Here is a 26,020-nt window from a genome sequence, read left to right on the forward strand (position 1 = left end):
TGATGAGACCCGAGCCTGTGATTTCAGATGCCAGGGTCCCAGTTCTGACACTAGCTGCCTGCATGAGCCTCAGTTTCCCCACCTGGAAAATGGCTATATCATCCCCAAGGTTTACTCTGGTTACAGAATTCTATACCTTCTGCTTGCAACCACCCAAAGCACCAGGCTATGGTCACCTGAGAATGAACATACTTTCAACAAAACTGTAGACTCTGAAATTCAGAGTTCAGGCACAGGATGCCAAGGGAGTGCTATTCCAGGAGAATATGGGGACGCCAGTTCTGGAAGTGTTCCCAAGGCTGTGCCTGGCAGTCAGTGGGCTTTCAGGAGATTTTTGTGTTGATTCCCCACCTCTGGCCAAAGACATGGTCTTCTGAGCCCTCCTCCAGGAGGCAGGAGGGCCTTTGGTGCCTAACTTGGGAGAAGCCAAAGCAAGAAGCAAGTGGATCTCCCAACTCAATGTCACCTGCCCAAGGAGGGTGTGGCCAGGAAGTGGCTGTGTCTTTGCTCCCTCCACCTCCTACTTCCTATGTCTGTCTCCTCCAGGGCAGAACAGAGCTGACTCTGACTTATCTCCTCTTCCCTGGCACAGGTGCCTCAGAGAATGCAGGGTTGGGGGAATCGTGGATGGGGGAATGGATGGGTGGATGGATGACAAGTGGATGGATGGATGGATGGATGGATGGATGGATGGATGGATAAGCAGATGGATGAATGGGTGGATGGGTGGATAGGTGAATGGGTGGATGGTTGCCTGAGTGAGTGGATAGGGAAGTGAATGGGTGGATAGATGGATGGATGGATGGATGGATGGATGGATGGTGGATAGTGGGTGGGTGGGTGGATGGATAGATGGATGACGGACAGATGGATGGATGGTGGGTGGGTGGATGGATGGATGGATGGATGGGTAGATGGATGGATGGTGGATGGATGAATGGTTGGGTAGATGGGTGAATGAATGGTCGCTGGGTGAGTGGGTGGATAGATGGATGGATGATGGAAGGAAAGAGGAAAGGAAGGGAGGGAGGGAGGAAGGAAAAGAGGGACGAAGGGAGGAGGAAGGCAGGCCAGCACTTTGACCTCCTCAGGTGGATCATAGGCATTTCCAAAGCAGACCCAGCCAGCTGTTAAATGCCAGCCACCGGCCTCTCCCAGCAGCCAGCCATCCCCATGTGCCATCAGTTCCCCTGACCCTTCCTCTTGGTTACACGTCCCCTGTCGTTGCAGCCGTGTTCAGATGCTCCCTGTATTTCTCCCTGAACCGGGCTCGGCCCTCTGACTCATCCCGGCTGAGCAGCTTCATCCCCTCCCAGTCCACCCACCTGAGTGGCATTTCTGAAATATGAATTTCTCGTGCTTGCAACTTACCCTGGACACAGAAGAGTTCAGGCCTTGATGTGCGGTGCACGAACCTCCCCTCACCCCCACCTCCTGGTCCCAGGCCCCTCTGTCCTACCTGTCACTATGACCATGCCCTGTGCCCTTGCCCACGGGGGGCCCACCCGCTGGCACACTCTGTTTCCACATTCACCCCTGCGCCAGTCCCTGTCCTACACCATCCTCCACAGCGACCCCCGGCCCCCACCAGGCTTACTGGGGCTCCAGCACAGGAGTGCGCGGGAAGACAGCAGTTCACGGGAGCCGAGTGTCTTGAGCGGAGCCCCTGTATGCACAACCCAGTCCCCCAACCCAGCCGCGTCCCGTGGCAAGAGCCAGGCTGCCTGGGGAGTCCCAGGCAGGAAGTCAGGAGGCCCATCTCAGGGGCTTGTCCAGCCTCCCCTGTGTCGCACTGTGAGCCAGTCCCAGGCGTGGACTCGAGAGCGCAGTGGAGAGCTGGCCATGTGGCCCCAGAGCACTGCCGGGTCCAGGCTCTGGTGCTGCTGGCTCTCTGGGCTGGGAGATGTGGGCAGGCAACCTCCCCGCTCCTCATCCACACCTGCCCAGGGTTACTGTGATCGCTGCCCACAAAGCACCCATGGAACCCCACACATAGTAGGCCCACAGGGGAGCCTCTCTCCTTCAAGACTTCCCTCCCCCGACTGGCCTCTAGGGCACCTGGGCAGCATCTGTCTGAGCCCCTCCCCCAACCCAGGGCCAGCACATTGAGCACCTACTACACACAGCACACTTCCTAGGGGTTCTTGCTTCTGGACCTCACACTTCCTGGGAGGGCACTGTTGTCTCCATTCCCAGATGGGGAAACTGAGGCCTGGCACTTCCTCGTGCACCGTGACTCCTTCCGCACACTCTTCTCAGCTCCCGTTTTTCATCCTAGCCCTACAAGTAGGGGCGCGTTCGTGCCCTCCACTTCACAGAGGAGGAAGCTGCACGGAGAGGGGAGGGTTGAGATTTGAGCCCAGGCCAGGTGCTCTCAGTGTCCGTCTCCCTGGGGTTGAAGGGACTTTGCTAACATGGACGCATTTTATGACCACATTTTACATACTATGTTCAGTGAGGGCCCGATCCTCCTTTGCATCTTCAAGAATAATCCCACTGGGGAGTGCTTGTTTGGCAGGGGTGAGGTCTCCTCCGAGGGTGGTAAGAATGTTCCGGAACTACATAGGGATGGTGGTGGCACAGTGCTAAGAAAGCAGTACACGCCCCTGCAGTGTTCACCTGAAAAATGGTTAACTTTGTTTTGTGAACTGCACCTCAATTTTTTGGAAAATAAAATAAGGCACCTTTTGCTAAAGGTCTGTCTGGTGTGAGGAGCCGGCCACAGGCAGCCGGGTGCAGTGGCACAGGGCAGGGAGGGTAGGGACAGAAGGCAAGGCCAGGCACCCGTTGGGGGCTTCACACACAGCCTGTCAGGGGCTTCCGGGGGGTGCAGCTTAGAGGGACCTGCTGCCTGCCCTTCCTGCCTCGGGCGGTTGTTCCAGCGGCTCCAGGAGCCCTGGCTGCCCCCCTGGGTGGCTGGCAGCCAGCACGCGGGGTCTCTGCTCCTCAGGACACGTGCTGATTCCAGCCCGACTCCACGAGTCAAGGTCAAAGTGGAGGCTGGCACGGCGGCCGGGAGCCTGGCATGGCAGATGGTGCCATCGTGTTCCCAGGTTCCTGGCCTGCAGTTGGGTTGTGGAGGAAGGATGAGCAGGGGCTCGGGGACACGCGAAGGGGAGCCGCTGGGGGTGGGCAGAGCTCTGTTCTGGAACAGGGCCGGGAGGCAGGGGAAGTGAGCACCGAAGGTTGGTGGAGGGCTCGCGCAGCTGGGGTCCTGCGGGAGGTCTGGAGCTTTTCTCACTCCGTGTTCTGGAAGTGGGGCCTCTTTCCATGCATGAATCGCTTTTTTTTGCTGGGTGTCTGGGTCTCTTGCGTGGGAAGGCAGGGGTCTTCTGGAAGCACCCCGTTGGGGCATGGCCAGGATTGAGGACAGGGGCATGAATTGTGTACTGAGAAAGGGTTGGGGTCCTTAATTTCAACTTCCCACACACAGTGTCACCACTCTTGAAATCACACATGCCTTACGTCTCCTCACCCTTGTCCCTTACGTACAGTTAGAGCTGCTGGTTCTTGATGGGGACACTGAAGCAGGGAGGCTTGGGGCCTCCTCCTAGAAGGACCCTGAGGTTCTGGGGGCTGGGGCGTGCCTGTCTCCTGCCCCCACCTTCTCCGCACGGCCTGCACCTCCCTGGTAGGGGACGCATGACATAACGAGTCAGACCATCTCAGAAAACCAGGACATGGGTCATTGACCACACGTGACTTCGGGTTCTGAGAGCTGCTTCCCACATTTCAGGGGTGATGGGTAAAGACCCTGGGAGAGGGAGATATTGGTACCTAGAGGGAGGAGCATGGAGGGAATTTGTGCCTCTCTTCTCAAGCATTCATTGAGAAACTATGTGTCGAGTGTTGGAAGATTCTGTTCTAAGTGATTGGTGTGTCCCGTCGGCTGAATAATGGCCCCCATGATGCCCCAGAACCCGTGAGCATCAGCTTATATGGGGAAAAAAAAAACATGGGGAAGTCTTTGCAGACATGATTAAGTTAGAGATCTTGAGATAGGGAGGTTATCTTGGCTTATCCAGGTGGGCCCTGCACGCCAGCCCAGCTGTCCTTAGAGAGAGGGAGGGAGATTATGTGAATGGGAGCGGCCACGCGATCATGGAGGCCGAGAAGATGGGAGGGACGCCTGGGGCCCCAGAAGCTAGAAGAGGCCGGAAGGAGCCTCCTCTAGGGTCCCTGGAGGCAGCACCCTGCCATCGCCTTGATTTGGGTCCAGGGACCATGGATATCAGACTTCTGGCCTCCAGGACTATGAGTCAATCATTTCTGCAGTTTGGAGACTCCCTGAGCCCCTCCTGCAGCACGCGGGCACAGGTGCAAATGAGCAGGAACGGCCCCACACACACGCCAAGACACACCAGGGAAGGGGGGTGACACGTTCGGTGGCAGATACAGAAACGTAGGGGTAGGCGGACGGGGGGAGGGCGGGATGCTGTGTCAAGTGGACCCCACTGGGAAGGTTCACCAAAGACCTGGGGAGCTCAGGAGGGAGGCAGGGGTGCCGGGGTGGAGGGGCAGGACCAAGCCTGAAGTTGCCCTGTTGCCTCTGCCTCTGAGGTCTGGCCTCGCCCCCTCTGCAGTTTTTCCCTGTGCTGTGACCCCTGACCCCCGACCCGCAGCCGGTGAGGACTCAAAGTCCCCAGACTGGCCCCGCCCTCGGGCAGGTTCACATCCTCCCCGTGACCTCTCCGGAGACAGGAGGGCTCTGCTTTCGTCCTACCTTCTTGCTCTGTCCTCCGCCTCTCCTGCGCCGCTACCCACCTGCGGGACAAGGGCTCCAGGCTTCCTCCCTCCTGGGTCCGCTTCCTTGCACCATCAGTGGCTTTTTAGAAAACTGTCCACACCCACTTGTCCGTCTGGAGACCTTCAGAGAACGCGGGAGCATGGGAAATACATATGTCCCCCATCCCACTGCCCCAGAGGGCCACTCTTGGGACTGCCTGTGTCTGCCGGCCTTCCTGTAATGCCCAGGTGACCTTTCCTGCCAATGTGAGGCCGTAGCGGGCACCCCATGTGCGGTCCTGCTCCTACACTTGCCCCGTGGTGTCAGCTCCCATCGCTGTACGGGGATGATCTCCTCCTCCCTCTTCCCTGGCTGGTCTCCTCCCAGGAGGCGGCTGGGTGCCGCACAGCCATCACCCCCCCCGACCTTGCGGTGCTTCCGAGGGTGTCCTTCCCTCAGATGGGGTCCTCCAGCCGCAGCTGCCGGGCCCCGTGCCCTCACCCATCGCCCTTGGAGAGGTTCGGCTCACACTGTCCCAAGGTCGTGTTTCCTGTCTGCCACACGGAAAAGCAACCACCCCTCATGTGGGACGTGGGGCGAGGGACGAGGGGCAGTGCCTGCCATGCCCCAGGCGTGCTCCCGGTCCATTTCAGCCTAAGCACACCAAGAACCTGTTCTTATAAATCCGCGTGGCATGCGGCCGTCAGCACCCACACCCTGCAGTGAGCCGAGCCCTGTGTGTGCAGCACCGAGAGGGGGTTTCTGTAAGAAAACCAAGAGCCCGGAGGCACGGACCAAGAAAGGGTGTGTTTCCTCTGCGGGGCACACACCTGCTCTCCTCACCCCACCTCAGGTCACTGTGTTAGGGACCACTTCTTAAACCAAAGAGGGCTGCGCGGGGTGGGGGGAAGTAGAATGATCCAGGAAACCCCTTCACTGCTCCCAGGTCGAGGACTGTATCTCCCGGAGAGACATGGTGGGAGTGCAGTGGGGACCTGACACCTCGTAGCCCTGCGTGTCCCAGACCGCGCGACAGGCAGGTCTGCAGGACCAGGTATGTGGGAGGACCCCCTCTCAGCCCTGCTGCATCTCCCTAGTTAGTTCCTGCCCCGGGAGGCTGACGGACTCTGCCCTTGCAGGCGGAGGCTCTGCCAGCCCTGGCTGGATGTGTCACGTCGCAGGTTCCAGCCTTTCCTGACTCCTGCTTCTCTGCGCACCTGAGACGCAGAGAAACCCCCCAGTGCCAAAGCTGTTGACCGAAATGGCCCCAAGCAGACAAGGCCACTGCCCGGCCTCCTGCCACTCGGGACAGGTGCGCACAGAGCCCCCCGCCTGGTGGTGCTTGTCACGCTGCCCCCCAGCCTCTGCTCCCCTGCACTGCGTGGAGCGTGCAAAGGTGGCCACCGCCCTACCTGTCTGCTCCCTGCGCGGTCCCCATGCCAACGGGCTCCTCCACCCTCTGCGTTGCCACCGGGGCAGCGCCCGGGATGGGATGAGTCATCCCTTCATCGGGGAGGTTTGGTGAAAACACCCCCAGCCTGTACTCCCCGCCTGGTCTGTCTCCCTGTCTCCCGGGGGCGGGGCGGAGGGGCGGGGAGGGGGCGTGGTCGCCGAGTAGTGACCCCGCCCCCCGCACCCACATCCTCATCCCGGATGTGAACACGCGGCTGCCCGAGGGGGTTAGGGTTGCCCGGAGGACCTTGCAGGGTGTCAGCTGACCTTAAGATCAGAAAATGATCCTGGCGTATGGGGTGAGTCCGGTGTGGTCGCAGGGGTCCTCGCTAGGATGAAGGAGGGTCCGCGAGCCAAGGAGCGCAGGCCGCCTCCAGAAACCTGGAAGGGGAAGAAGCCGGGGCCCCCGACCTGGCCCCGGGGCCTCCCTGCCAGGCCCTGCTTCAGCCGGAGAGGCTGCCGACTCCCGCGGGGCAGCACAAGCGGGCGCGTTCTGGAGGCGCCGGGCTCGTGCTCATTTGCTCGCGTAGCAAACGCTGATACGGGGCGTTCTGAGCACCCCACACACCGTGACTCGGAGCCCTGAGCACGGACGCCGGGACAGGTGGTTTTCATCAGTGTCGGCCTCGAGTAAATCATCCCCCAGTCCGGAGTGACAGCCCACTTCACAGATGGAGAGGCTGAGGCTGTGGGAGTTCTGTTCTCCTTTGTCCCGGCCTGGGGACTCCAGCTCCGCTCCCAGATCATGCCGACTGTCCCCCAGCCCCACATACTGGCCTCCGTGAGACCCCAAGTCATTTCAAGAGGCCAGTGGGATAGGGGATGGGCCCTGCGTGTATGTGCCCACCGGGAAAGCCCGTGACACCCTACGGCTGGGAAGCTCTGCAGGGCCCACCTGGGAGGAGGGCAAGGATTTTCTGCCACGAAGTCTCCAGCCCAGAGCTCACCCTGCATCTGGGACACACGGGGTGGTGCTGGGCCCACCGAGGCTGGACCCCGACAGCGCGAGGAGCGAGGTCAGTGTTGACCCATGTGAAGGTCAGGGTGATGCCTTGCCTGCTTCTCACTCAGGAGGGTGCCCCTCCTCACCACCGTCCTGCTGGGGAGCCACCACAACAGGCCACAGACAGCAGGCCACGAAGCTGGCCATCCCGGGAACCGCTTCAGACCTGGGGGAACCCTCGCAGCCTTGGCCATGGTTCTCTGTGGACAGGGCCCTGGCACCTGCAGAGAGGTGTGTGCAGACAGAGCTCGGGGGCCTGGCTTCGGCCTCCAGCGCCCATGGGTCTCTCTGGGCAGTCCGTGCAGTTGCAGGGCCTTTCTCCCACCATCTCCCTGAGGAGGGTCCCGGGCCACCCTGCAAATGCCCGTACACTGGGCAGCTTAGACAACGCAAACTTGTCCTTTCCCAGTTCCGGAGCCTGGAAGTCCTCATTCAAGGTGCTGGTGGGCTGCGCTCCCTCTGGAGGCCCCGGGGGAGGACGCTTTCTGCGTCTTTCAGCCTCGGGGCTCCGGTGTCCCGGGCTGTGGCCCCATCCCTCCAGCGGCTGCCCCCGACTTCACACTTTCTTCTCCTCTGTCTCTCCCCTTCTGTCTCTTACGAGGATACCGATCACTGGGCTTAGGGCCCCCCTCCCCAAATCCAGGATGACCTGTCCTCCATCCTTGCCTTAATTACATCTGGAAGGTCCTATTTCCAAAGAAGTCCCATCCCACATTTGGGGCGGGCCTGCTGTCCCGCCACTGCACCCCCCCACACATATCCTCCCTCGGTCACCCGGGCCCCCAGACGAGCACCCAGACAGGCACCGGGACCGAGACCTGACCTGACACCGCTCCCGCTCGCACTCCCAGCCCCTTCGCCTGCTGGCCTCGCGCCTGAAGGCCTGAAGAGCAAAGCTCCCAGGGGAGGGGTGGGGGAGGAGGGGGGTGTTCAGCCCCCACAGGTGAAACTCATGCCCTGGGCCCTGTGGATTTGGAAATGGATCTCACACGTGTTCACACTCCGAAGTCAGGGCCTGAGGGAGGGGCCCCTGCTCTGACTTGCACAAGGCTCCGGGGTAGGTGGCAGGCAGCGGTGGCCCCTGTGTCCACAGCGGAGGGAAGCTCTGGGGCTCTGACAGGGGCCTCCCCGAGGTCACCAACAGAAGAAATCTGCGTGCCCACAGTGCCAGCGCCTTTCCAGGCCCCGGGGGTGCATGGCCAGCAGGAGAGACAGCACCCTGCCCTCCTGGGGTTCTCTTTCTAATGAGGGGGCAGGGGTGGCTCCAGGGACATGTGGGAAAACGAGGACATCATTTCAGCCACTCAGGAGTGCTGTGGGGTGAACGGAACAGACTGCTGGGGGGGGCAGGTGGAACAGGCAGGGAGGCATTTCAGGGGAGTCACCGTCCCGTCCTAACCACTCCCTCTCTGCTCCGGGAGTAAGGCTCTGGTCCCACTTCTCACCAGGCACAGGGGAAAGACAGGAGGTGGGCCTCAGTCTCCAAGTCCTGCTGGGCATGGAAGGGTTGCCCCGGACCGTGCACATTTCAGTAGAGGTCCCAGGAGGCCCAGGGAGGAGCCCCATGTCCTCCCTCCAAGGGCAAAGGACAGGCTTCCCCTGTGCTCAGGCAGGACTTGGCTCCTTTCAGGCGAAAGCAGGACTCTAGAGACCCCGCTCTGCCCCATGCCAGCTGTGTGACCTTCAGCTCATCCCCGAACCTCTCTGGGTCACTGCTGCCTTGTCTGTAAAGTGGGGAAGGACGCAGTGCCTCCCTCCTAAGTTTGCTACGTGAGGGAATGGCTGTGGGGGCTTCACACGGTGTTCAGTGTGTTGTGAAGACGGGACTGTTGTACTGTCTACCTCGCGATGAGCAGCACGTCCCGGAACCTGCTCCTGCCTCAGGATTGGGGTTGGGGAGGGGAGGAGGGAGGGAAGTTCTTGTGAGGGTCGTTCGGCTGGGATCTGCTTTGATAAACTCAGACATCCCGAGATCCTCTGGCTGAGGAGGGTCAGTGTTGGGGCGTTTGGTGAAAGGGGGGAGGAGATGGGGGGCAGAAGCCAGGCTGGCTATCTGAAGACGGGGAGGGAGGGAGGAAGACAGATACAGATGTAGCCCGGCCCTGGAGACAAGCCCCTGGAAGCCAGATCGTGGTCAAGAAGGGATCTGCTCGGGGCAGGCTGGGAACCACAGGACCGTCGCCAGAGGGGTGAGGAGCAGGTCGGCAGCCCCAGCACAGAGGAGGACGAGACGGATGGCCTGGAATGGCCGGCCATGTGCTGGGACTCCAGCTTTAATAAAGAATAATGAGGCACGTGGCAGGGGTGGGGGCAATCAGGAAATCCCAAAGACCTGGGGAGTTCAGGGGAGACCCCGGGAAGCCCTCCGGAAACGCAGACCATCTGCGGCCTGGCGGCCAGCTGACTTCGTCCCCGGAGCATCCGCCAGCGCGCGGCTCCGACCGCGCCGTCCGGGTGCCGTGGGAAATGGCCCCAAGAAGGCAGGCGCAGGCGTGGCAGGGAGCAGATGGAGGGGGACGTCCCGCATGGAAAAGGGACACAACTGGGGACGAGCGCCTGCTCTGCTCTGGCATCTTCCTTGGGAGCAGCTCGCGGCTGGAAGTGAGTGTCCGCACCAGCGGCCTCCAGGGACCGGAGCACAGAGCGTCTGTCCGCCTGGGAGCAGCCTGACTTCTGAGCCGTGCCCCAGCCAGCCCTGGAGGTCAAGGGCATGGTGGGCTGGATTGCAGCCAGGAAGACACCCGTGGTCGCGTGCGGCGGTCGAGGGGGACGCACCACGTGTCCTGGGACTTGGAGGAGGGGGAAGGCTCCGTGGCACTTGCTGGTTTCAAGAGGAAGACGCGCGGGGCTTGGCTAGACAAGCCGTACCGCGGCCACTTCCCGTTTTGGTCGCTTTCCAGAACCGAAACCCCATTGGCGGACCACGTTTGACTTGGTTGGGTGCAGGCCTCAGCCCGCCATTTTTCCTTCTGTTGGGCCAGAGGCCAGTCCACACCGAGGTGACGTTCCCTCCATCTAACGTCCTTGACTTTGGCTGGAGCTTCAGAAATTTCCCACATGCGCCATGTCTGTCTGTCCCCACCACACGGTGCACGAGCTTAGCCTCGGGACCGAGGAGCCGCTGGGGTGTTTCCGGAGTCCTTGCGTGGCCGACGGCACGCCAGTCGTGGCCAAGATCAAGACGACCCCCCAGCTGTGTCCTCCGCTTTCCAGACCGAGTCCATCGGCGATGAGGGGCTGTAATTAAATCTTCCCCAGGGAAGTAGAAGGCGGCATGAGGCCTCGGGTGCATGTCTCCAGGGCATCCTGAGCCCTTGTGGCTAACGAGCAGCCGTTGGAGAAGAAGGGGTCTGGATGTGTCTCTCCCGCCCCGAGCAGAGCTTGAAGGAGGCTTGATTTACCGGAAAGTCTCAGCATCCAGATTCTGGTCATTTGCTCAGATCTCGTTGACAGGCAGCCTCCCCGCCCTCCCTGCTCCAGCCCCCAGAAGCCCATTAGGAAGCTTCTGGCTGCAAAGGACAGGAGCCCGCTCACGGTGGCTGGGGCGTCCGTGGCAGGCCTGGAGGAGGACACGTCTAGGGTCCACCGTGAGGCTCAGCAGCATCTCCATGAGCCTCTTGGCCTCTCCCTCATGTCTGCAAGACAGTGGCCGTGGCTCTGAGGGTCATGCCCTCAGAGCAGATCCCGAGCAAAGACTGAGGGGAAGAAAAGGCACTAGGAAGCCCCCACTCTAAATCTCTCCCACGAGGAAAATCTTGCCCTCGAGTCTCACAGCCCCAAACCATGTCCCGTGACCATTCATAACGGCAGGGGAGGCTGAGAGCAAGTCTCTGGCTCTTCCTGCCTCTGTCATGGGAAGCAACTGTGGGGAGCACCAGGAGCCGGGCGTGCAGGGGTGGGGGAGACGGGGCTCTCTGGAGGTGGTGGCTACTGAAGTGGACTTTGAGGAATGAATAGGAGTTCGGCATACGGCAAGCACACAGTGTTCCAAGAAGAGAACACCTCGGCCGCGCCCTAGAAGACCCTCTCCTGGGGCAGATGGCCCATTAACTAGCTAACTACCTAGCTAAGCGCACCGTTTCAGCGGTAGAACATTCACACACGATGTTTAGAAGCTGGGCCTCCTTAGTGTTGGCTCTGCTCATCAGGACGGGCGTGCGTCTGTGTTTCGGGGAGGCCTCTCCCTTCCACCTTCCTGAATCTTTCTAGGACGTCTGGTAGATGACCTCATTTCTCAAAAGCATTGTCCTTGGGTCTTTTCTGAAGCTCAGTTGTTGTGTCAAACTTGGTACCAGTGGACAGTGACACAAGTATGGCTTCTGTGGGACGAAGACTTCTCCCAGCTTTTATGACGTGTGGGCACAGGGGAGTTATGTGTCACTCACATACACTCATGATTAGAGTCAGGTGTCTTTAGAATATTTAGAGCATGATTCTAAAACCTGTGGCCCAAGGACCCAATCCGGCCCCTGCCCCTTTGTGTCAATAAAGCTTTATTGGAACACAGCCCCACTGGATCGTTTACATAGTGTCATGGCTGCCTTTGAGCCACCAGTAGCAGAGTGGGTCGCTGCACCCGGGAACCACAGAGCCTGCAAAGCTGGAAATATTTACTCTCTGGCCCTTTACAGAAAGAGTTCATCAACCCCTGTTCTAGAATGTTTGCAGAGCCCCTTTCGAAGGACGTATGCAGGTGCTCCACGTGAAAATGTGTCTACTTCATACTCTGAGCAACTTCTGGAACCGGTCCTTTGGTGAAGGCAACCTCTTCTGTACGCACTAGCCCTGGGAAGAGAAACGAGATGTTCTGTAGGAAGAGGCTGGATGGTAGCAATGGCCAGGCCCTACCTCCAGCAGGGGCCTGGCCTGGGTGTCTCACTCCCTCACCTTAGGGGTCAGTGCTATCTGACTGGCCAGCTGGGCCCCCAAGCCCCTCACCCAGCCCCAGATCAGCCCCTCTCCAAAGCCAGGAGCACCGAGTGGTACCTGCGTGTGGTCTGGCTCCCATGAAAAGACACGGCTTCCGGTTAGAGCTGTGGACGATATCTGTCCGCTGCTCCCTGAGGGACTTGGGGACGGCCTGCCCCGCAGCCTCCTCAGCGTGGTCTTTCTGGGCAAGTTTCAAGACCAACAGATGGGGCAGGCCTGGCCTCCCACTGACATTCCCGCAAGAAGAAAAGTCACAAACGGCCACTTTCCGCACTCCTCGCAAAATGTCAGGCTGTTGTACTATTTCCCTGATTTTTTGGTTTTTTTTTTTTTTTAAAGAATATTCAGTTTAGGACCAAAGGCAAAGGATAAGTCAGACATGCGATGGCTGAGCCGTGTGGCCCTGGCCAGATCTTCCCCCCAGCTTCACGGACCCTCCACCGTGAATGGTCCCACCAGCGTCAGGTCAGCACCTACTGGGATGTTCCAGTTTTGCATCTTACGGGAAAACCGCAGCCCAGTGTCGGTGAGGGTCCTGTCCAAAGTCCCACTTCCATCTGGGGTCCCCGCCTCTAGACAAGTCTTTCCTGTTCCTAGGCAGCTGTCTCCCCTTTTAGACCCCATCTCCTTTCCTCCTCGGGCAGCGACGATCGCCTCCCGTCGTGATTTCGAACACATGTCGGCCGCATCTTTGTCTTCTCCAGCAGCCGCCGTTGGCAGGTAACGCGCCTGGCAGTGCTCAGGAAATGCTTTGGGGTGATTTATTACAAAGTAATGAGATAATTTAATTCGAATCAAGTTCTTTGCACATTATTGCTTCTATTAGGAAAAACTTGTATTGCTTATCACGTTAGCGATGAGGAGACGCGCCAGGCAGGGTGTTTTCATAATTGCCGATCTGGAGACGCGGATCCCCCGTCTCTGCTGAGTGGGTGTGTGAGCTCCGTGGGGACGGAGCCCGTGTCCTCACCGGTGCCCCAAGAAAGGACACCGCCTCCCCGCCCGTGGAGCAAGATGGGCTCCCAGGAGCCGGGGCAGCGTCATCTGTGAGTGAACTGTCCCCACTCCTAACTTCCTGTATGTGACGTCGTGCACAGCTCGGGCCGCAGAACACCAAGATGGCATCGCACGCACGGCTTCATCTCGCCGGGAACTGTGCAGCCTCCTGCTTGTGTGGGGGCGTGGGCTGGGGGTGGGGGACAGCAAGACGGCAGCACCAAGTACGTCCTGGCTAGGAAGCAGGAAGCAGGCTGCAGGGAGTGTCAGCGTGTGTGGACAAGGGCTGAGGCACTAGTTCAGCAGCAAATGACAGATGACTTGGGGAACACTGCCTCCCCCCGCCCCCGCCGCTTGCTCGCGACTGCCGGGCCTTCCCAAGGATGAGCCCCGGCTCTGCCCCTGCCCGCCCGTGGAGCGGCCCTCTGTGCTGCCCTACAGCCAGAGCCGCCGCAGCGATCTGGGCCACCTGCCCATGCCTGGCATCTCTGCCCAGCTGGGACACCTGTTGAGGCCACCGGCACCCCCCTCAGAGGAGCTGACAGACTCTGTGTGTCGCCTCATCCTTCCTGATTGGCAGAGCCCGGAAATTTCTAGGACAGCCACCGTCATTCCTGATCCCTGGAGGTCCCTCTTTCTAATAGTGTCCCAGTTCCTGCCCACATCAGGCTGTCACCGGAACGCGTTCACTGGGGGAGTGACCGAGACGAGGCTTCTCTCTGGCTTCCGTTGTGTTGCCCTGGAGAGGGCGGGGACCCTCCCTCCACAGCCGCCTCTTATGATACGTGCACCAGCCTCCCTAACAGGAGTCCCCCAGGGGGGTCCCCAGGTTCCGCCGCCCCGCCCCCACCACTGCTCCAGCGGCCCCAGCCCGGACCCGCCACCTGTTTGCACGGCCCGCGTGGGTGGACCTCGCCAGGGACGAGCTCTGCTACGATCTGGGGAATTTTGCCTTTGAACAAAGACTGTGAGTAGCTCCCTGCGGTAATTCCCCCGAGGGTCCTGCGAGTTCTTTGCCGCAGCCGCTTACCCAAAAAGTCGTTCCAGCTGAGAAGATCGGACTTGCCCCTGGCGTTTGCATGCGGCGATATGTTAGTGGATACAAACCTTGGTGAGCCGTGAGGCGGACCCCACGTTAGGTTTTGGAGACCATTAAGCGCGGGCCGATTTGCACGTGGCTGTCTGCTCTTTGGATCCCACAGCCGGTGGAGTTTGCTTTCCAAGGTCACAAGCACGTCCGTGGGGCCCCACAAAGCGTTGAGGCCGCCGGGGGCTGGGTTGTAGGGCCTCCTTGCTGAAATGTCCCTGCTGCCTCCCAGCCGGCACTCTGCACCCCTCCCCCCGCTCCCATGACCCCGAAGTGGTCAACACGCCCGGCTCCCGCTGACTCTGGGCACAGTACCCTCCTGCCTTGGTGCCTCGTCTGACGTCCGGTTCATGCTGGTGGCTTAGGACGGTCGTTCACCAGCAGCAGCCACAGACGCTGGGTGTGAATTGTTTCCGGGGGGCGCGGTCGTTCCTGCCACGTGTGCTGGCCGTGTGCTGGCCTCCTCTGGGTCGCTGCAACGCGGCACAGGCCTGGCCACAAAGGGCTAGTGGAAGACAGTGGGACTGTGGTGTTGTCTCGTTTTAGCCATTCTGGGTGACACTGGGGAGCAGCAGGGCCTGCCCTGGGCCTGCACCCCAGCCTCTCACTGCCTAGCTGCGTCCCTCACACCTAGCTCCGAGTGGGCAGGTACTCACGGCCCCATGTGACTGTCTTCTCTGGCCTCTTCTGATGTGCCTCAGAACATTTATCTTGTGGTTCCACCTCCTTCTGGAATGTTCTCCTCTCCCTCATACCTCTCCAGCCTCCTGACCCATTCACTCCTGCTCCTGCGTTAGCCCTCCTCCTCCAGGAAGTCCCCAGCCTGGTTCTCACAGCGCTGTATTCTGTACACTCCTGGGACTGCCTTCCTGCTTGCCTGCTGTGAGAGTTCCCCGAGGCCTCTGTGACAAATGACCATGGGCTGAGGATACAGAAATGCATTCTCCCCGTTCTGGAGGCTGCAAGTCTGAGCTCATGGTGTCAGCAGGGCTGTGACCCTCCAAGTGCTCCGGGGGAGGGTCCTTCCCCAGCTCTTCTGGCTTCCAGCGTTTGCCAGAAATCCTTGGTGTTCGCTGGTCTGCAGCTGCGTCCCCCAATCCTTGCCGGTGTCTGTCCTCACCTGGCTTCTCCAACAGAGGTCCTTCTGTGCCCCGAATCTCCCTCTCTTTTCCCTTATAAGGACCAGTCGTTGGTTTTAGGACCCTCACTAGATCCAAGGGGGATCTCATCTTCAGATCCTTAACTAAGCACACTTGCAAAGACCCTCTTTGTCCGAGGAGTCAGGACCTGAGCCCATCTTCTGCAGGCCCACCATTCAACACACCACACGTCTCCATAAGGCCCAGACTGGGCCTGGTCTGGTCTCTGCTAAGTGCCAAGCATCCAGTCCATTCCCTGGCACATAGTAGGTACTCAGTGAGTTGTGGCTACGTTCTCATATTAATGAGCGTAGCTCAGCCCCTAGTCCCAACTGCTTCTGACCTTCAGCCCTGCACCAAAACCCCGTCCCCATGGAGCAGGAGAGAAATGTAGCTGTCTGACTTGATGTCCAGACCCGGATAGCTCCGGGGGAAGCCATCTGGTCTACCCCAACAGTCCCTGTGCTCAAGGTTCAGACGCCCTTCATGATCCTTCCCATGAGAGACAAGGCAGGCAGAGCCAGCCCAAGGCCCTGCGTGCTCACACATCTCGGCCACCCCAGGCCTGGCTTCCTGTGGCTCTCCTGGTTCCTCCAGGACCAGGCACCACTGCCAAGGGAGCTTGTTCGGGCTGATAAACCCTAAATGCTGGTGTTCCTGCCTGGCACCTGCTGCCTCCCGGACCAGGGGAACGGCCGCCTTCCCTGTAGGCCGGTGGGGGGGCTGCTGGGAGAAAGTGGACCTCGGGCCATAGTTAAAACCACGGATGCCTGGACACCTGTGGTCCCGAGAGGCAGACGCCAGGAGTGTGCTCAGCCCTGCTGGTGGGCTGGGGATGCTGGGGCCCACTGTGTGGCCAGCCCTGATTGCCATCATCCTCTTGTCTTGTTCCAGGGACATTCAGTAAACTCATGGCTATGGTGGGCAGTGGGACTGCTGGGTGAGTGAGAACATGGAAACCTTTCCTGGTCTCTACTATGTGGCTCCTAGGAGAACTTCGACACGGAGTCGTCTCCCAGTGTAGATGTGGTTCTCAGTGGCTACCTCTCACATTGTTCAAAGCAGCCAGTGGCCTACATTCCATCTTTGTATGAGCTAGTAAAGGTTACCTGCCCCTTCCTCAAGGCGCTTTACTTCCGTCTGTGCCAAAATAACCGTAATAAATATGGGGATCTTTGATGGTCATCATGTAAATGGTAGCCTTTATAGTTGCACTGTGCACAGCCTGCCCAACTGTACTTGGTGGGGCTCGATGCCTGCAAGCTTTGCCTTCTGTAGCTCCTGCTACAGGAAACTGGCAAAGAAGGGTACATTTTGTGTTCATTAAAGTGCCTTTCCACCCCACTCAGAAAACACGTCTGAAGACAGCACAGCTAGCTTGCGTGTGTGTGTGTGTGGTCAGCAAACCCAGGTAGAATCTCACCAAGAAGGAACATTGTGCACTTAGGGAGATTCAAAGAAGAACAAGGCACTGGCATTTGCTCCCAAGGAGCCCACGGTCGATGGGTTAGTGGGTGAGAAGGGTCCCCTCAGAGGCTTGGGCCTGGCTCGAAGGCACCCTCAGGGAGAGAAGGTGCGACACTGACCGTCGTTGGGAGGGTTTGGGATGGCTTCGGCCCAGGGCAGAGAGCCTGTGAGTTGACCAGTGTTAGGGAGGGTATGGCAGGCCAAGGGAACACGGAGCACAAGGCAGTGAGGCATGAAGGGCCCACGTGGGAGCACTCGGGTAAAAGGCAAGGCCAACAGTAGAGCATTTCAGGGAATGAAAACGAGCCGGGGGTGGGGGAGGGGAGAGCTGCAGGAAGACGGGCAGTGACTGGGGTCTGGGGTGGGGGCGGATGCAAAGTGGGGTGCAGGGTGATCACTGGGGCCGGGCTTCTGGTTTCACCAGGCTGTGTCCCCAGGGACTGGGTGGCCCCAAGTTCAGCAGCATGGGACCCGCGTGGGCACCAAGGCAGTGTCCCCATGCGGGCAGCTCCCAGGGCATTTGATGTGCATCTGGGGAGCAGGGCTGGTGGTGTACGGCTGGGAGGAGGTGGTGTGGCCCCCGGTTTCTGGGGCTGCGGCCACAGCTGCTGCGTGTGGCCGTGGCTGCCAGCCTGAGACAGCTCTTAGATTCGTAAACCAGATTCAGGAGCCTCCTGACAGTCTCATCTCCGGCAGGTTCCTCCCGGAGGCCCGGGGGTGGGAATGCCCAGTCCGATTCGTGGGGGTAGAGGTAATGTGGCGCGCTGGTGTCCTTCGGATGAAACTAGACGTGAGCTCCTGTTTCAAGGGAGCGATGCCCGCGTTCGGAGCTCCTGCGGCTTTCCACGGTTTGCTACAAAGGCCGTACGCTTCTGACCGCCTGGGACTTCCCTCCTACTTGTGCCTTGGGCTGCCCGGGCCCAGCCTGCCACGTGCGGGAGCTGCTCCTGCCCTCTGGGTGCGACCCAGCACCCCGGGATTGTCCGGGTGGGAGGCATGTGCATGGAGACCCTTCACGGCTGGTGGTGTTCCTCCGCCACATCCCCAGACACACCCAAGCTTGACGCCAACCTTGTATTCACACCTGTCCTGCAGCAGCCCACAGTCGCGATGGGTGTGCCCTGTGCTGGGTGCTGTGGGCGTCCGGGGTCGTGCTGTCCAGGACCCACATCTCCCAGGGGATGGGGCACAAGAGGGCCGTTTCCCTGTTACGGGGTCTTGTCCCGGTTGTTCTCCAAAGTGTCTCCCAGGCAAATACCCCTGTCTCCACTTAACTGGCTGGGGTCACTGTGGGCTCGGGAGCCCAGGGGGGTCCCGGGAAGGAGGAGAAGAGGGAGGGGTTGGCATGAGCAAACCCTCTCCGAGTAGGGTCGCTGTCACTAACCCGTGCTGCGTGCCTGGGCTGCGGGGGGTTCTGTCGCTAACTCCTCTCAGCCCGCAGGGCATGGTTTGCCCTTCACCCCGTTGTGCAGAGCAGGACGCTGAGGCTGTGAAGGTCAGAGTGACCTTGGTCCGAGCACAGCTGGGATCTGAGCTGAGTTCTGTGTGAGCCTTGCCCAGCCCAGCAGACCACCCCCGTGCGGCCAGTGGGGTAGTGGTGCTGCACGGCCCCGGCAAGCTCCCCTTTGTGGGGCACAGCCGGCACGAAACGTATGGTCGCCCGCGAGCCACACAAAGCCCGAGGCAGCATTTGGTCCCGCCGAGAGTTGGCCCGTAGTAGGGCCACCGCCTGGAATACAGGATAAGGGGTGGGGTCGGGGGCTGCTTATGCGCCCAGGGGAGATGAGGCCCAGGACCTGCAGGGCAGGCATCCACTTCGGGGGCTGCTTGCCAGCGGCTACTCATGCAGAGGGCAGCGCAGGGTGAAAGTGGGGCACAGCGGCCGGAGCCCCAGGGAGCCACCAGGCCAGGGCCCTCTCCCTTGAGCCGTCCAGCCGGAAGCGAGGCACGTGGGCAGGCGGTCCAGGTCTGTGTCCTGGCTGGGTGAGGCTGTGGAGACAGGAAGGTGGTCGGCCGGGCAGAGGGTCCACTCACCACAGAGCCTCCACCTGCCCCCAGTTCCTCCTGCCTTGTGGTTCCCCAGATCCTGGCTAAGCACCAGCCTGCTGCCATTTCTGAGGGCCACTGGCGGCTCCCCATCCCCCGGCCCACTGTACCGCCCTGGGAATCGCCCCATCTGACCTCACCGTGGCTTCTTGCCACCTTGTAATGCGAGGGCAAGGCTTAGAGATTTAGGGATCCCTGTCACCTATGAAAGGCCAGGCCAGCCATGGGACCCTGCCCAGAGGCTCCCAGGGCCCTTGACTCCTGACCCTGCTTGAGTCCCCTTTCTGACGGGCTTCAGTGGGCTGAGCCAGGGGCTCATGGTCACGGCCCGGCTCCCAGAGCCAGGGCTCCCTGTGCCCAGGGTAGCAGGCAGAGCAAGAGCACAGGGACAAAACCCCTCCTTGAGTATGAGACCACCCTAAACCCGTCATCCCAGATTGTACGGGCTGTTGGCTGTGAAAGTAAGTGTCTGCACTCGGCCTGCCCTTTGCTGGAAGACAGGGTCACCCCAACAAGTTCTGTTGCACGCTTGTCTGCCGCAAGGCCAGGAGCTCAGAGCAGGTCAGGACACGTGTGTATTCTCCGGCCGTGTCCCCCGAGCTCTCCGAGGCTCCCCTGCCTCATCTGGGCCCTGAAGAGCTCTTGGCAGCCCAACACTCTGTCCAGGCGCCCCTGTCTGTTGTCCTCCTGGGGCCCGATCTGGGTCAGCTAAGCTGCTCCCGGTGGGCTGCACGCTGCGGCCTCGTGCTCCCTGCAGGCTGTGAGTCCAGTGCTGGACAAAGCTGACCTTCAGTTGTCTGTCACTTCCAGCCTGTCTCCCCGCTGCTCCCACTGTTTGCCAGCTGCGTCCCCTGGCCTGCCCCTCAGAGACCGGGGCTGCTGAATTCCTCAGGACCTCTGGCCCGCAGCCTCCCATGCAAGACCAGCCCCTTAGGACCCTGGAGAAAGCCTCTCCACGTTCCCTCCCGCCCCTCCTCCTTCCCTGCGCAGTGGCCTGGCCTTCCAGCTGCCGACTTACTTCCGGGGCAGCAGCGAGTCCTGGGGGCGGGGGGGGGAGGGGATGCCGCCCTGGTCGGTGGGGAGGGCCACCGTTTAGCCCCAGCCGTGTGGCCCGCCAGGAAGTCCACTTCCGTCCCGCGCCCCCGGGTGCCTCTGGGGGTGGACAGTCATGTGGCAAAGCGCCCTGACTGTGCGCGATGGGAGGCTTTGGCAGCTGAAGCAAAGTTGGAGCTTTCGCGTTTCTTTCCTTTAAAAAAAAAATGCTGTGCCAAGAGGCAGGCGGTGTGGCTTTAGGTGGTCTCTCAAGGAGGGTAACCCCTGAGCCCCCTTCTCCCTGTCCCCACGGCTCATCATCCCCTACAGGAGGCCGTGCAGTTGGTGGCTTGGGTGTCGCCGGAGTGACCTGCCTCCTCCTGCTGGGAGCCCCCACCCCCCAGCAGCGCCCCGGCCGCCCCCTCCGCCAGCCTGCGGCTTCTCTGTGCGGGATGACGCCGCCGAGCACCAGCTGTGGCATTGTGGCTCCGTGGGCTCCGTGGCGATGGTGGGGACACCACACTCTCTCGGACCGGGAGGGAGGGGTCGCTGCGTCTCAGCTCCGGCTCGTGCGGAGAGCAAATAGAATCTGATTTTTGAAAACCCCTTCAGGAAGAAGAAGAAGAAGAAAAACCTGCTGCCTCATTTCTCCTCTGGCCGCTTTCAGTGGGCCCCCCTGGAAGACGCGTCGGCCCGGGCGCCCTGGCGGCCCTGCCCCCCGTGGCTCCGGGCCACTTACTTTCTTTGCCTTTGGGTGCCCAGAGCCAGCCCGGTGCGGCCATGGCTCGGCGGCCTCCCCACCACGCCTGACTCCTTCCTCCCGCTCGCTCGCTCGCTCGGCTCCGGCGCTGCCTGCCCCCCCCGCCCGAGCCCCATTGTGCCGAGCCCGCCTATCCCGTTCGCCGGCCCCCCCAGCTGCCTCCGCGCCTCCTGCTCCCTGTGCTGCTTAGTTTCCTCCATGCTGCCTGGATCCGGCGAGCCGGGTGATTAACGGCCAGGATGATGAACGTTCCCGGCGGAGCACCGGCCACGGTGATGATGACGGGTTACAGTAATGGTCGCTATCCCCGGAATTCTCTCTACAGTGACTGCATTATCGAGGAGAAGACAGTGGTCCTGCAGAAGAAGGACAATGAGGGTTTCGGATTCGTGCTCCGAGGGGCGAAAGGTAAGAGCGGCTGCTGCCGGCCTGGGAGCACCCCTGTTGTGCGAGTGTGAGAGAGAGAGAGAGAGAGAGAGAGTGTGTGTGTGTGTGTGTGTGTGTGTGTGTGCACGCCGTATGAAAACGCTCCCCGGCTCAGAAGGAAGCCTTCTTCCTGGGGGCACTTGGTTGCTAGACAACCATGTTCTTTAACATATTTCGCCTTACTCAGAAAACATCAGGGCTTCCTTGAGGAATATTTTCAATTTTCTGTACACAGTGTTGCTCCAAGTGAGCTCTTGCTCTTGCTCTCTCTCCCTCCCCCCACCCTTAAAAAAAATATATATATTGTGGGTTTAATGTACCTTTTGTGGTTTAGTTCAGTGCAACTGTAGCTAGATTTGGAGCTCCTGGTCTCAGATATCCACAGTGACCCGGTGCTGAGTTTCGGCTGTCTAGAAACTGCCCCATTCTGGGAGTGGGCTTCGGCTCCAAGTGCGGCAGGCGTCTCTGTGTGCCCGCCTCTAAGGTGACTTTGCAAAGGAAATGTGGCAAGATGGTCCCCTCTGCTGTGGACTGAGCCGGCAGCGTACACGTCATGTGGCCTGGGGTGGGGGGCTCCAGGGACGCATTCCATGGCCGTGCACCCCCCCGCACCGGCCCTTCACTTGGGGGCTTCCCTTTCAAAAGAAAACAAAATGGCATCAGCTCCCCGTGAGAGGAGACATCTGTCCACCGCGTGTGTGGGTAAGCCATGTGTAAGTTTCATGTCAGAGGCTCTGTGCCGTGCGGGGGTCCTGCACCTGAGCTAGGAAGGGCCTCCTGCCCTGGGTGGGAGCCCCACCTGCCCGAAACTCAGGCTGGCCAGGAGCCATCTGTCCAGAGAGAGAAAGGAAAGAAGAATCTGTCCCCGTGTGTGTGTGTGTGTGTGTGTGTGTGTGTGTGTGTGTGTGTGTCCATGTCCGTGACTGTCTGAATGATGTTCTATCCCCTCCCTCTGCTGGGGTCATCTTCCTTTTCCCACCCACCCACCCCCAGCCACTCCGAACTACCCAGGGCAGTCCATCTCTTGCCCTGGACTTTTGCTCAGCAGCTGTGTGGGGCCCACAAGCCAGGGCTCTCTCGGCCGAGGAGCAGGGACCCAGCCTTCCCGTGGGTGCTGGCCGCAGAGTGGTCACCGGGAGCCGGGCTCCCTGTAGACAGAATTCATAAGCAGGTTCCAAATCCGCAGCCACCCACTGGGTCAGCGTTGTGATCTGTCCGTGCTCCAAGTTGAATTCCCTTGGTTGCAAGTCTACGTAGCTATAAATTTGGCAAGTGGTTCAGTGTGGTGTTTCTGGAGCTCTGTGTGGTTTTGGGGGGGAACTTTTCCATTTTTAGAACTGAAAATGTTTAGTCACTGATGCTTTTAAAGAAAATGACAGGCGTGTACGTATAGACATGCACAGCACATTACTCGTGGTTTTGAAAAGGCCAAGAGACATGGTAGCACCAAGCTCCACTTGGTTTCGTGGCTCGAGTTGGTGCTGGCCCATGACTGTAAGTGGCAAGCCCTTCCCAGGGGAGAGCAGGCCCGAGCACCCACTTTCAACGGGAGACACACACACCCCCTTTCTCTCAGGGGTCCATGAGGGGCCGGGGCTCCCCACCCGGAGACGTCACCCAGGCTTGAACTTAGGTATCCCTTGTCTTCCCAGCCGATACGCCCATTGAAGAATTCACGCCAACGCCGGCGTTCCCAGCCCTGCAGTACCTGGAGTCCGTGGATGAAGGAGGGGTGGCGTGGCAAGCCGGACTGAGGACCGGGGACTTCCTGATTGAGGTAGGGACACAGGTGTTTGTATCTTTCCGCTTGGGGAGAGCGCCGCCTCTCTTAGGGTTAGGGTCCGTGGTCTTGGCTCGCGGCCGTGGACCCAGATCTAGGGGGACTCACGGAGGCTGCCGTGGACCCACGTTCGTGGGTTGCTTCCTGGTCCATCCATTGGGGATGCCGTTTCTGGTGGACGTGTGCGTTTGGACTGTCTTAAGGCCTCGGCTGTGACTCTTGGGAGGTGGAGATGTTCATGGAAGTGGCCGTTGGTCTTGAAGTAGAAGATAAAAGGAAGAGACACGGGATTGCCACGACGTTGCGTGGGGTTCACTGGTAGCTGTAGGAATAGACACCGGTTGGGGCCATTGCCCTTCTCGTGCCTTAAGGGCCGGATGGAGAGCGCTGTGCTGTGGCTCTTGTTTGCTCGAGGTCTGTAACCTTGGCGGCTGAGAGACCGTGACTTGCAAGTGGTAGTGACTGGACCCGGCAGACTCTGGCCTTCAGAGGCCAAGCAGCCACGTGCGAGAGGCACACAAAGGAAGTGACGAAATCCAGATGCTTTGAAAACTGGCTTTCGCTTGAGGTGAAGGGAGGGAGCGTTCTCTTCCTTGAAGGAACCCCGTGAGACACAAGTGCCCGTGTTTCTTGAGCTTGGCTGGGGTCAGCAGTGTGGTGTGTGCAGGTGTCCGAGCTCCCAGCACGTCTGAGCTCCCTGCCTTTTGCGAGTTGAGGTGTTACTTTCAATCTTGTTGTGCAAAGGAACTTGTTACTCTTTGGAAACATTAAGAGTGAAAGAGCACGTCATACCCTGGAAAAACTATTCGTAAAGGCTTTGGTTTGCTCCGGGGCCCTCCTGGGGAGTTCACGTTTCTTAGGAAAGCGTCCCTTGACGCTAACCCTGAGCTGGGTCTCGTCTGCTCTGGAAATGCACGTACGGGTAGAAAGGAGTGGGGAAGGGGAGGCCCCGCCACTGGGCCAGCCAGACACTTGCTCATTCTGAAGACCCAGACCCTGGCGAGCCAGGCGCTGGAGGCCGGTCTCCCCATTCTGCCTGAGCTTCCCGGGGCGCTGCTGAGCTCAGGTTGGCTCATGATCTCCTTAGGGCCTCTCCAGCCTGGTGGACCGAAGGAAATCCAGGAGAGGTACGTTGGAGGGGGAGCGAGCCAAGGAAAATGGAGAAGGTGCTTTACCTTCTTCCAGGTATCTTGTGTTGGTCTCACTTTTATTCTCTGAAAGCTACATTTAAATTCTTCCTGACCCATCAGAGCCTGGTTTGGCTGACACCTTGGGTACGTTACCCAGAACGGTGGAGACCGGAACCTGCAGTGCTCTCGTGGGTTAACTCGATTTGTAACCTCACAAAAATGCAGAGACTGGTTGAATCATCTTCTGTAGGATGGAGTTGTGATGTAAGTCTCCTCACTGTGTGCGCGCACGCGCGTGTGTGTGTGTGTGTGTGTGTGTGTGTGACAGAGAGACAGACCCAGGGACAGAGGCTCCAATAGGTTGACACAGGCAAGGCTGGTTCTTGGTTTTAAATAATAAATGAAGGCTGCACGTGCAAGTGTGTGGCCCGCTGTTGGGCTCACTGGAGGGCTTCCTCGATGAACTAGTCAGTAAAGGAAACAAGGGAACGCCTCGGGGCGCATGCTGGGCCCACCCCTTTCGCGGGGAAGCCGAGCTGCACGGGGTTGGTGGATGTGCCCGCAGCGCACGCCCGGCCTGGGTGGAGGAGGCCGGCTGCCCGCTCCGATGGACGCCCCCGTGGAAGTTGGGGCATGAAGGGTGCCTGCGCTTCTGCTGCCAAAGCATCTCCTTGGACGTTGCTTTTAACCTCTGATGTGCAAATGCATTTGCCATTTGGGGACAGGTTTACGTCCGAGGTAACCTCCGAATTCTGGGCTTCTAGGAATGGCGGGCCCTGAGATGCAGTAATGCCGTGTGGGCGTGACTGTGTCCCAAAGACCCGCAGGAGGGCTGAGCCCTTCACAGCCACCCTGGGCTGCTTACTGGGGCCCATATGTGAACGGGGGACCAGGGGGTTGGACCCTTGGAAGCCGGCCCCACCCAGTGCATTTCCAAGGCGACTCAGGGGACTCAGAAAGTCTCCCTTAGGTGCTTGATGAGACTCCGTGGATGCCTTCTCCTCGCTGCCGGACTTCACCCCTGGAGAAGCGAAATCACTCACAGCCTTAGAGATGCGTCGTTTCCCAGCAGACGTTTTCCACATTTTCCATTGAAAAGCTTCAACCTTGGGAGGGGCGTTCTCCATGAACGCATGGGTCTCGGGTGAATCTGCATTTTGGCCAGAAGCCGTCTCTGGAGTTGACGGAGTTTCTGAGCCTTGGTGAAGCACGGGGTCCCGTGGTCAGAGGTCACCAGGGCAGGCAGACTGTGTGCCGTCGCCCCGTATCCCTCTGGGCCGGCCTCCGTCTCTCGCTGCTTTTGGAAGGGAACTCAGAACATGTCAGTTGTTTACATTCCCTTTAAAAACGCTGCAGCTTGGATGTGGAGGCCAAGGGACAACTTTTGATGCGGATGTTCCCTCTTCAGAGTCCTGAGCTCCCCTGAACTCCCCTCCCCCTTCTCGGACTTGGTCATCTTGCTGGCATCACCTGCGCCTGTCGTGAAGGGTCTCCTGTCGCGTGTGCTTTTCTTGGGTGCTTACCCTTAGACTCTGTTCCTCCTGCCTTAGCACTGGGGAGGACTTTGCTGCTTTGTCATTGGGACTGTCTCTTTGCTGACCATGCTGACCATTGGGACTGTCTCTTTGCCTACCACACCCTGCTTCTGCCGGAATGCAAAAATTTCGAGTCCCTTGTAAAAGCTTCTCATGAAACCAGGAATTACAGTGAGATCAGTGGGTCCTAGTGTACCAGTAACTTGCCATTAAAATTCATTTTAGAAGCAGAGAAGGAGGAGTGGGCACTTGAACTTGGGGGCCCCGTAGGCCATGTGTATTTACCACTTTCAGATCAGCCTGATTTGCTGGAATCCTCTGGATGGTTGGGGCTGCTGGGGCTTTCCCAGAGAGTGTTAGGAGGCAGGGAAGTAGGGGCAGAGTCCTTCCAGGGAGAGCGATGCTTAAAGAGAAGTGGGTCCCAGTGGCCGTGACAGGCCAGGGGGAGAAGTGAGAAGGGGAGTCGAAGCAAGGTTTCCTCGCCCTGTACCTCACGTGTAAGCGCGGGGACT

General features: G+C 59.7%; 1 protein-coding gene across 1 annotated transcript in view; it reads left to right on the top strand.

The window, feature by feature from the left end:
- The window catches only part of LOC111150006 (SH3 and multiple ankyrin repeat domains 2), a 397,663-nt gene that overhangs the window by 233,073 nt on the left and 138,570 nt on the right, over positions 1 to 26,020 (top strand). The window contains exons 14-15 of the mRNA XM_022507316.1: positions 20,963 to 21,045; positions 22,716 to 22,840. Coding sequence (XP_022363024.1) covers positions 20,963 to 21,045; positions 22,716 to 22,840 — 208 coding nt within the window. The remainder of the gene's footprint in view (positions 1 to 20,962; positions 21,046 to 22,715; positions 22,841 to 26,020) is intronic.

This window comes from Enhydra lutris, unplaced genomic scaffold (assembly GCF_002288905.1).
Source record: "Enhydra lutris kenyoni isolate GAN:26980312 unplaced genomic scaffold, ASM228890v2 scaffoldscaffold22, whole genome shotgun sequence".
Classification (NCBI taxonomy): Eukaryota; Metazoa; Chordata; class Mammalia; order Carnivora; family Mustelidae; genus Enhydra; species Enhydra lutris.